Here is a 12,132-nt window from a genome sequence, read left to right as displayed (position 1 = left end):
CCATGTCTTCCCCTGTTCCTACCATTACAATCTTACCTAGTTACAGTCTCTCCAGATTATCAACTGATTTCTCTCCACTTTGACTCTCACAATAAAATCTAACTGGAGTTATTCAGACCTAAGTTTTGGAAAAAATAAAGAACTAAGAAAAGGGCTAACTTGTGCCCAGAAGGATAACATGAGCCCGGACAGTCTTTACACAGTGTTGAAGTGAATATACTTGGGTCATTCAATAATTAATACATCAGAAAACAAAATTAACACATATACATCCTGTAACAGGCACTTTGTGGCTGGCTCAAAAAAAGTGAATTAATGAAATGATCAAACTAGCAACTTTAGAAAACAAAAGCAAGTGCTTCATAATTAACTCATTCATACCAACACTTAATTATATATATTGGTCCAAATACAGGCAGGCCACCTTTATAAAATTAGATCTTTTTGAAAGGGAAAAAACTGATATACACTGGAAAAAATGGCACCAAATTACTGTTAAAAATGACTTCTTTGGGAGAAATCAATTAAAGGCAAATAAAAAAGGATTCTGCTATGTAGAAACATAAAGCAACACAGCAAGTTAGAAGGAAGTCAGGGGAAGTGGGAAAATTGAGAATTGCAAACATGAGAAGCTAGGTTTTCCATGGCTGAGAGGAAGCAGCTGCTACAAATAAATCACTCTCAGTTGTTCACTCTTCCCCCACTCCTCCTCCAGACATGTCTCCTCCCCCTCCTTTCAGGACAGTCCCACTATTTGTTGTAAATCCTACTGCTTCATATGAACTCCTTCCCCTCCCTCTCTTGACTATTATTTTGCTCCAAACCACTGAACTCCATAGAACCTTTTCTTTTTATTTTAGGAAGAGGGACTCCTACTAGAGATCTCCCACTGTCTAAATAGTCCTCTACAGCCTTGGGGATGTGGGGAAGGGAGGGAGAATTTCTACAGTAAACTAATTTCTTAAAATGTATACAATGGTAATTTTGTAGTAAAGAACCTGAGTTAGCCCATGTGTCATAATTCACAAACCTGCTCCATTTCAGGGAAAAGAAAAATTCCCTTGTTTTGGACAGAAAGACGGAACACATTTTAAATGGACTCTTTGTTTTAATTCACTCATTTAGGCACCTGCCATTACTAGCAAAAATTCCCAACATACACTATGCTTACTAACTTAGGGGAAACAACTTTCTGCTGTGCTTTATGTATTTTTCCATTCAAATTGGTTTACAAAATATGCTGTATTTTTTGTACTGTCCAATAAAAGGTACATGATTTAAAACAGGTCCTATAGAAATGACATGTTATCAGTAATTTACAATTTAAAAAAATCCAGCCACAAAAAAAAATGTCAAAGCTAAAAACAAGATTTTGCTACGAATCAGTGCTTCTATCACCCTTCTGAAAGAAGTTATTTTTAATGTGATGTAAAGGCAACATTGAAGATTTTTCTTTAAATTAACCACCTAATTTATCCCTAAAATTACAAAGAATCAAAGTCCCTTTACAGGTCAAGTGCAGTAAACTAGATGTTCTTTCAGCACAAAGCAGCACTAGAAGAAGTAACAGTTGTGGATGGAGTGGACTAGCTTTTCAGGGGCTACTCCAAGATTAACATACATACATCAGGTGTTATTCATCCATGAGTACAGATACAAGTACAGACTGGATGTGAAGGAAGCATGTGTCACATTTGGAGCTGATAAGGTCCACTGTCTTTGCATCTTTCTGGTTTGGATGACTTTTTGAAAACAATTTTTAAGTCAGGTCATGTCAGGTGGCTGCTGTTGCCAGTTGCCAATGGTGAATAGCATCACGATGAGGTATGAAAGCTCTGCACATCCCACACACCCAGAAGGGCTCCCCAGGGATGTAGGGAAGCTCATCAATGGTAACTTTCCAAATGGTTTACTTTGGGGGTGAATATGAATCCCAGAAAACAAGAAAAAAATCCAAAGCTGCATGAAAGGGCATGTTCAGAAACAGAAGTGAGGAGCTTTCCTTCAGAACCCATTGGCACAGAAGGGCAACAGCAAGTCTTCTCTGATGGCATCCCAACGTTGTATCCAGATGGCCAACTAGCACTGAGAAGAAACCATATTCAACTGGTGTTGGCATTAAGCTCCTTAGCTTTTTCAGCCGAAGGTCCAGTTCAAACATGCTGTGGACCAACTGAGGTACTGTTTGTTGGTACAGATGGGGGTCATCATGCACGAAGCAGAACCTCACCAACACAGCCAGATGTACATTAGCACTAATTCAAAGACTTCAGTACTAGTAAGGGGATGGAATAAAATCATCAGTGAAGTCATAAGAAGATCCATGGACCCTTTTCAATTAAAATAGTGCTATGTTGAGAAGGTGGGTTGTTGTTTTTTGGGGGGGAAATGGGGAAGGAGTACATACGACAAGGAGCTGTGGTCAGAACTATATTTCACAGCTGGAAGAATCATAACACTATCCAGTTTTCCTGGTTATTTCCTTATTATTATTATTCCTGGTGTTAATATTAAAAACAGATTAAAGATGGTCTAGGCTAAAAGAGTTGTGTTTACAGCATGAATGTGTTAAGATCAAGTTGCCTAAGAACAAAAAAAAAAAAATCCTCAAGCAATCTTTAAATGGATGTTTTCTGACAGCCACAGAGAGTGAGAGCACCTAGGGAGAACTTCAATACCTTAAAGACCTTGGTCAGGACCACAAAGCCTGAAACATTTCTTCATTAATGCAGAGACGCTACTTCTAGTCACATTGTGTTCAGGTCTGGGGAGATGTCATGTAGGTTTTAATTCTGGGAGTCCTCATGATAGTATTAAAACTGAGCCACTTCCAAATCCTAAAATGTTCATGACCAAAGGGGAACAACAGCCATATATGCCCCTTTAACCCTTTTCCTCTAAGGGGATCTGCAACCCAGATTGTGGTACTTAGACTTTCTTGAACAAAAATGTCAATTACTTCTTCATCACTTTTGACAATCAAAAAGCACATTCACCAGATACTGAAGATAAGGGGGTGCGGAGGGTGTACTTTAATATCTGAAGAATTGTATGGATGGGGGGTGGTAGGGAGTTCCATCAATCTCAGTGAGGATTAATGCCAATCTGGCTGGAGAAATTCACCAACTAATCCAAGGGGTTACTGTGGAAGAGCACAAGAAAAGAACTCTGAAGTACACACAATGTGTCTACATCTCCTTTGACTTGCAAGCAAGTTGTGTGGAATAAAAGAGAAATGTTAGTATCATCTTTTGTCAGTATAATTTTTTTCCATTTAAAGGAGAACAAAGGGGCAATAATTTTTTTTTCCAACAAAAGCAGGGATCCATATTAATATAAATGTTCCCACACAACTCTTGTAAAATGTAAATGCTGATATCCAAAGCCTATGGGTTTTCCATAAGAGGTGGGCCATTCTGGTTACCCTTTTGTTAAGAGGGCATTCCACCGCAAAGAGCCAGAGGTTTTCCAGATGTGTGTAAGAGAGCAGGTGCGCAAGGCAAGCAAATGAGCGCAAACAGTATTATGGAAAACATTGAGAAATTAGCTCCATGAGGACTGTGGGCTCCACAAGAGGACTTGATCGAGTAGCCTGATCTGACACAGGAAAATACAAGAATTTTGCTTCAAAGCTGGAAACCTTCCATGGGAGCCTCACACTGCTGGAAAATGTACTGCTGCTGGTCAAGATCAACTGAAGGTGCGATGCTGCTATCCTCATCCTCTGTTCCAAAGTAATGCTCAATGAGATCAAAGGCCTTCTGGTAGATTTCCTGGTTTTCATGACTCTGTAGGAATTCAATTTTATCCAGACCTGAAAGCATAAAGTACAACAAAGGTAAATGTGAAGAGTGTAGATCTATGAAACTATACAGTCCCCCAAGAAGCATCAAAATGCTTTTCATCCTTATTTGATCCTCATAGTAATCCTGTGAGGTAGGTACTAGATGAGGAAATAAGCTTTTATTACCTACTGTGTAACACTCTCCTAAATGTTTTTACAAATATTATCTCATTTGAGAAGTATTATTATGTACATTTTACAGATGAGTATGGTGGAATGCCCTCCCCTTAACAAAAGGGTAACCAGAATAACTCTTAGGGAAAACTCATAGGCTTTGGATATCAACACTTACATTTTACAAGAGTTGTGTGGGAACATTTATATTAATATGGATTCCTGCATTCATTGGAAAAATAATTATTGCCTAAATTATAACCCAAAGTCACCCAGCCAGTTAAGTATAGGAGCCAAGATTTGACTCCCAATCCAAAGTTCTCTACCTGAGCTGCCTGTACTAACCTTTATTTAGTAATTAGTTAAATGAATATGATTTTCATTGGCACAATAAAATAATTATGATCCTAATAACTTGAGTTTTTCTTGATCTCTTGTATTATCCATCTGAAAATCAGAGAAAAGTAGGTATACTCTACACAGTTTTCTTGAGGCCATACAAAAAAAACCTTAAAATCCAAACCTACAATCTAGGAATAACACACATTTACACAATAGTCTGTAATTGCATCTGGCAGTAAGTAGGTGATTAGAAAAAGAAGAGAATGTTCAATATCACAATTTTTAACTACGACTTCTGTTTATCATAACACGGTGCTGTGGTAGAGAGACCAGGAAGCAAAACCAGAAGTAAGTTTAACAACTGGCCCCACTCCCACTCCTCCAACTAGGCACACAATATTACAAAGTGATACACATTAACCAATCCTATGCTGACTGGAGGATAACATTGTGAACATAAAAGGAAAAATTTTTTAAATTAAGTTTTATCAAGCCTACATACTTTGAGAAGACACAACCAATATCTGAAAGGACTATCAGCAAAGTATTTATTAAAAGTGATATGACATAATATTTCTGCGTTTAAAGAGCTGTTCAGTAATATGATTCAGAACCTGTTTTGAGCCATATCTCATGACAGACAGTATACTTAATATCTAGTTAGAACTGTCAAAAGAGTATCAGGAAATCTTAGAGAAGGAGCACTCTTTTCTAATTGTCATTTTAGGACAGAATGGTATTTAAAGTGTGAAGGGACCTCAAAGAAGAAACCATCTAGTCCAAAGACAAGCACATAATGCTATGATTCCGAAAAGTTTAAATATAAGATAGGCAACACTAATGACAAGGAACATTAGGAACAAAAAGATCAGAAACAACAACAAAAAAGCAGAACTGAATGCATACATCAATAAATGAGTATTTTTACTGTTCTATCTATGTCTCCTACTTCTAGGGGAGATGTCAAGAATCTGACAGTAATATGCAGGGCTGACAGCTTGAATTTACCAAGTGGAATGGGGCTCTCTGCCTTCTCAGCAATCCAATTACCAGAAAGGAGTTGTCAGACTGGCAGGTAGCTATCGGGGGGCCCGCAATTGCTCAGAAAGCAAAAAGCAGGCTGAACAATCCACAACTGTAGGAGTTCAAGGACAGGAACTGGACTTATGAAATCATAGATCCTAGATGATCCCAGAACCATTTTCTGAAGTGTAAGCAAGAAACTATAGTTAAAAACCTAAGGTGATCAGGACAGATTAATCACAGAAGTAGGTTTAATTGTCATTACTCAGAGCTGGCAGATTCTCTTGACTTTCAAACCTTCCCTTCCTGAGGAACAAGGCAAGGCAGGTACCAGCTATCTAAACACCACATTTGGTAAGAAAGCAAGATAGGAAATAAAGGTAGGTTACAAAGTTAAGAAACTAGCCAGGTAGGAGAATATGAATGCAGTGAAGGTGAGGGCCTTTTTGGCTCAAATTTAGTTTTTTATTCTACTGTAAAAATTCACATCTTAATAATGTTATCAGCCACTAGGCAAGGATATCGCAATCTGTATCAAATTTACATATCACAAATGTGGAAAAGGGACCCAGAAAAGGTGAGAGACAGCATCAAAAGCAATTCCAAGGCCATCGACTACTAAAGGAAGTCTTACCATAGGCTTCCTCGATCAATGCACAGTAAGGGTTAATGCCATTGCCATTCCTCTTGGCTTCTTGCTCACCAAGCCTCAGGATGTTTTCTAGGCCATTCAGGGCAACTTGTACAATCTTAGAGTCCATGACTGTGAGGAGATCACAGAGCGGTTTGATACAACCAAGTTCCACTAGGTACCTAAACAACAAAGCAAAAAGCACTTGATTCGAATTAAGAAAGAGTTCCATTTCTCTAGATCATGTGATACTTGCACTGAGGTGGTCTTGGTAGTTTAAGAGAGATAACAATAGTCACCTGCCTCAATCAGTCATGCTACTACTTCTAAGGATTTGTCTGGATTCTTAGCAAGGGAAAAAAAGCAACTAAACACTTTTTCCATCACTCTGAACTGATGTGTAGGATAGGTTGGTGAAACAAATTTGGGGAGACTGTTGGAAGAGGGAGATGGAATACAGCTATGGAACTGTCAAAACTAAATAAATGGACAAGTAAATTTAAAAGCCCTCAAGGAACTTATACTCTTATCAAGGGAGACAACATGTAGAATCTATAAAAAATGAAGGTAGTATGGGGAGGGAGGGCACTAGTACTTGGACAGAATCAGGAAAGGTTTCAGGCAGAGGTGGTACTTGAGCTGAACTTTGAATATATAACAAGTGATCTAGATAATTACACCATCTGATTCTTTCAGTGCTTAAAAATGCAAAATAAAAATCAAAAGGTAATACCATCTACCTAGGTACCTAGCAGTAGTGTTTAATATTCACTGAACTAAAATATTTTCCACTACAAGCATAGTCATCTCTTACTGTACATTTTGCTCACTCATACTTTAAGAATTCTTCAATATTTTACATGATCGCACATATATAACCTTTATCAAATTGTTTACTCTCTTAGAGGAGAGGGGAGGTGAGAGAGAGAGGGAGAGAGAAAATTTGGAACTCAAAATTTAAAAAAATATTAAAATATCTTTCTATGTAATTAGAAAAAAAAACCATTAAGAAAACCTTCACCACATACATCTGAGATATGCTTCCTTTTTCCTTTCCACCCAGTAACTAACGTCCCTCAAAAATCTTTTTTTTAGACCACTCTAGCACTGTAGTCTCTCCCATCCTTGGACTTACTCTGCTTATTAAGTAAATGATTCATGTGGTTATTAATTCTTTTATGATATATCTCCTACATTTTTTTTAATTTTATCTTTCAAGTGTTCATGTTTATTGTCTCCTCACAATATCATAAGGTTTCTTCAAAGCAAAGACTTTGTAGTTTCTACAACACCTTGTACATAGAAGATTCTCAATAAATCTTTTGAGTGAATTTAATTTGGCACTGATAGAGAAGACATTAAAAAAACACAACTAGTAAAAGAAAAAGATTTACCAGTGCTATATAATACAACTGCAATGAACATCTTTGGAATACAATTTACTGGACCAGGAAAACAGGAGAGCAGTTTCCTTTAAGCAAAGAAGTTTACCTTTTTTGGATAGCAGGATGTTCAACCAAGATATAATGCTACAATTCAGAGCTGCAGAGGATTTGTTTTGATCAACACTCATAGGATGAACTAACTATATTATAAATATAGTATATAACTGGCTTAGGATCAATGTTACTCCTGTTCTAGGGTACCTAGCTTCTAAACTGTGGACTTAAATTCAATCTAAGTAATCTGAAATGATGAAGTCAGCTCAAGGCTAAAATCACAACTTTATTACTAAGACCTAAGGGACTGCAAATAAAATGAGATAGGCCTTAAAAGGCTTAAGAAAGATAAGCTTCATATCTTTTCATTGTCTTCGAGACTGACCCAAACCTTTCTCAGGGTCTCCCTTAAGTCTCCAGAAAAAGTTGGGCAATCCCTATAGGCATGTTCCCTGCACTGATTCCAAACTATGCACTACTAAACTACTAATCCCCTCTTCCTCTCAGGATTATAAATATGCCAGGGGTTACAGTTCAGTAATGGGTTTGGACCAGCCCTGGCAGTAGCATTTACCTAAATGTAGCTAGGACACAGCTGAAATGTATATGTAAGTATAGAACTGAGGTGATAATCCCTCAGAAAGCTGGGCTGTTCATTCCTATCTTCTTTTCCATTACCCGCTGCTAAATGAACCAACTCATTCATTCCCAAAGACACACAGGACAGAAACAATGGGAAGAAGGAGTAATTTTTTTAAACTATAAAACACATTCCTATATGAATACTTACTTTATCTGTTCAGCAGAACCCCCAGAAGTGGCATTTGTAATAGCCCAAGCAGCTTCTTTCCTTGTTCGAAACTCAGCAGTTTGTAATATGTTAATGAGAGCTGGAAAAATGTTGGCATCTATCACAGTCTACAAGAAAAAAAAAATTGCAATGATAAAGATCAATGACAACCATAGGAAAACTGCTCCTTTTAATCTAACTTTTAAAGCTAAAGTTAATTCATCAAATAATTCCTTTTAGCCAAAAAGCATGATCATCTTTTTTTTCTGTCTTAATCTTCCTCAAACCAACATATAACATAACATTCTGAAACAGCATTCTTTTGGTATTCCCAGGGTCTACCTAGCATAGCTCCTCATGTGTTGTAAAAGGTACCTAATCAACATTTATTGAATGACATTGGGCATGACATTTTTCTCTTCTGGTTCTCTTCCTACCTGTCTTATACTTCCTTTTTGTTTATTCATTCCTTGTTCTTCCTATCTCTAAATTAGTAAAGGGAAAGGAGGAAATAGCATTTATACAGTTGCCTTTTCTATACCAGTCACTGTGCTACTTTAAGTGCTTTTAACAAATATTCTCCTCACTTGATCTTCACAACCACCATGGGAGGTAGGTGCTACTATTACGCTCATTTTACAGATGAGGAAACAGAGGCAAATAGAGGTTAAGTGACTTGACTATGGTCACATAGCTAGTGAGCATCTGACAGAGACTGTATTTGAACTCTCATCTTCCTGACTTCAGGTCCAGTGCTCTATCCACTATATTACCAGACGCTTACAAACATTTTTGAATTCTAATAGGCTACAAGGTTCAATCCTTTCTTCTTTTCCCTTTCCTCTTCCTCTTGCAGTTGTTCTTCACTCATTCAGCTGTGTCTGACTCTGTGACCCTGTGGACCATACCATGCCAATACCATTCATGGGGTTTTCTTGGCAAAGATACTGGAATGTCAGCCATTTCCTTCTCCAGTGGACTCTCACTCTATTGCAACGCATTTGATTATCATCTCTATTCACTTTGATGATTCCCATACCTATATCTACATCCCTAGACTCTTACATTATTTTCAATACCTTATAAAATGTCTCTATAGTCATATCAAAACTATTATCATTTCCTTCCCATAACCTTTCAAGACAAGCTCTCACTTGGCACATCAATTTACTATAATAACCTAATCTCCCTATCTCCAATTAACCTTGCATACTACCACTAAAGTAATATTCCTAAAATGATGTTTTCATCATGTTACTTCTCTACTTAAGTACTTAAAATGTCATAAAATTTAAATATCTAAGCCTAACATTTTAGATTTCTCCATCAACAGGTCCTGTCTACAACTAGAAAATCATGGATTTCAAGGATACAATACTGTCTCCCAAGAAAAGCAGCAATGGAAAGCTTGAAAGGTCTTGACCCCCAGGGATGACATGGTACCCAGTGAGATAATCCTTAAAAGACCAAAATTATAAGAAAGAGAGCAAAGAAGTTCACCTTTTTTGGACAGCAGGATGTTCAACCAAGATATAATGCTACAATCCAGAGCTGCAGAGGAATTGTTTTGATCAAGACTCATGGGATAAACTAACTATATTATAAATATAGCATATAACTGGCTTAGAATCACTGTTATTTCTGTTCTAGGGTACCTAGAATTTGATAGTCTAACAAATATATAACTGCTTGGCCAATGGTTAGTACTTTTCAAAAGTTACTGGACTCTCTTCTCTTGGCAGATAAGAAAAAAGGAAGCTTGATAAGAACTGAAAAATTCCCTTATTCAAAGATAATACTCGTACCCTGCCAATACAAATACATACTTCTCTACCAATTACAAATTACTTTGTGTTAGTAAGTTCTTTTTCTAATCCCTTTCAAAGCTCGAGAAGATTGAGAAAGGAACAAAGAGAAGGTGACAAGAATAGGTAAAGGTAAACTTTGCTAATTTTACCTCCCTACTTAGGACTTAAGTAATCAAAACTAAATGAATGCCACTGAATATTACCTACTATGCCACCCTTGGTAAGGAATAACAGCCTTCCTATAGCTATCTGCTCTTAATTCAAACTGCTGTTTAAGAATCTCTCCCTCTCTCTGGATTTTTTCTTCACTTTATCTTTCCTGACCTGGACCACATCTGACCTGTCTTATCTTCAACCTAATGCTGAAATACAACTTGAATACAGGAGACAAACATTAAGTAGCAAATCAGTTTATAGAAAAATGACTCAAAATTCTCAGAGTAAATTGATCTCAAACAAAAGTCCAATGAAGAAAAAATATTTCACTTGGCAAAAATAAAGGCAAACTTTAAAGTATCACAAATCATCTAGAAGAAATTGTTAAATACAAAAATGGATAATAAAGGGAGAAAATGTAGAACCTAGGAATGAATTTCAGAGGATTTAACGTGTATGACCAAATAAGAACTAGAAAATGGGATAAGACTATAAAACTTGAGGTCTTCAGTACAAGAATGAACAAAAACATGATGTTTATTGCTAGTACTGAAGGAAAAACAATTATATGACTCTGTGTGGAAGTTGTAAAAGTGACTTCCCTGGTATTACCTGGATCTGAGCCCTGTTTCCGGCTGTGATATTAGATATTGTCCAACAGGCTTCTTTTTTGATAGATTCCTTTGGGCTACTGAGTAAATGCAATAAGCTCTGCAAGGCTGAGCAATTCAAAATTACCTGAAAAAAAGTAGTTTGGAAATATTTTTTATTATAGTAATAATACAAATACAAGTAACCCCTTAATTTTTAGCACTAACATGGATGGTTAGATTTAGTAAGTTAACTTCACTTAGTTTCAGATAATGCTCTTAAAACCAAATATCTACTCAAACTATTTCAATACAGTATTAGCTTTGAAGATGAATTATTTTACTGTAACATTCTCTCTATTGTTAAAGTTATACTTTTTTGCAACATAAAATATACTGTAAATCAATCTCCACTTTACTCACAATTCATAAACATGGATTTTATTTTACATATGTGAAATAAGAATGCCCTTGAGCATGCTGACAAACAGTATTTGTAATTAATATATGAATTAACAATTGGGAACGAGTCATCTATCTGGCCTTGGTATATCAAAACAGAATACAGCTGGATGGATAACTTGAGGGGTCAGAAAAGTTAAGATTACTTTTTTCAAATGGATGGTCAGTCATCATCTGATGAAGAAAAGTTAACCCACAAATCAGCCAATACATTATTCAATGAGCACCTAGCATATGCAGTGCATTATGCTAGACTATGGGTGGAGAACCTGCAGCCTTAAGGCTATATGTGGCCTTCTAGGTCCTTGGGTGCAGCCTTTCGACTAAGTTCAAGTTTTACAGAACAAATCCTTTTATTAAAGAGATTTGTTCTATGAAGTTTGGATTCAGTCCAAGGACCACACTTGATGTCCTAGAGGACCACATGTGGCCTCAAGGTCTCAGATTCCCCATCCCTGAGCTAGATTAATGTTGGGAGGATATGGGGAGGCAGGAATGTATAAAACTGCGCTAAAAGACAGTCTCTTCTCTCAATTAATTTACAAAAAGAATTTACAATGTGCATATGAAAAGTTAAACCGCAATACAAAAGGTTTACAAAACAGTAAACATTTCGAGGAGTGGTCAGAGAAAAAGCAGAAGTAGTATTTATAATATCAGGGAATTTTAGGACTGGAAAATACCTCAGAGATTAGTCCAATCCACTGATTTTACAGATAAAACTAAGGCATCAAGAAGTAAAGTAACTTGCTCAATGTCATAAAGCACATATTACGTTTAGGATTCAAATTTAGCCCTAATTCCCAATCTAGTGCTCCTTCCATTATACTTTGCTGCCTCTAGGATTTGAATATGAATAAGATTTCATAGGAAATAAGAGGGAAGGCTCTCTATAAAGTGGGAAAGACTGAACAAAGGCAGGAAGATAGGACA

At 36.7% G+C, this 12,132-nt stretch overlaps 1 protein-coding gene across 4 annotated transcripts in view; it reads right to left on the bottom strand.

The window, feature by feature from the left end:
• Window positions 1-1,088: 1,088 nt before the first annotated feature.
• The window catches only part of KPNA1 (karyopherin subunit alpha 1), a 93,841-nt gene continuing 82,797 nt past the window's right edge, over window positions 1,089-12,132 (bottom strand). For all 4 annotated transcript variants that reach the window (XM_072613811.1, XM_072613808.1, XM_072613810.1 and 1 more), the window contains 4 exons: window positions 10,760-10,885; window positions 8,184-8,311; window positions 5,958-6,136; window positions 1,089-3,814 (listed from right to left, as the gene is read on the bottom strand). In XM_072613811.1, coding sequence (XP_072469912.1) covers window positions 3,627-3,814; window positions 5,958-6,136; window positions 8,184-8,311; window positions 10,760-10,885 — 621 coding nt within the window. In that variant the 3' untranslated portion in view covers window positions 1,089-3,626. The remainder of the gene's footprint in view (window positions 3,815-5,957; window positions 6,137-8,183; window positions 8,312-10,759; window positions 10,886-12,132) is intronic.

Source organism: Notamacropus eugenii, chromosome 5 (genome assembly GCF_028372415.1).
Source record: "Notamacropus eugenii isolate mMacEug1 chromosome 5, mMacEug1.pri_v2, whole genome shotgun sequence".
Classification (NCBI taxonomy): Eukaryota; Metazoa; Chordata; class Mammalia; order Diprotodontia; family Macropodidae; genus Notamacropus; species Notamacropus eugenii.
This window is presented reverse-complemented; position numbering and strand designations above follow the sequence as displayed.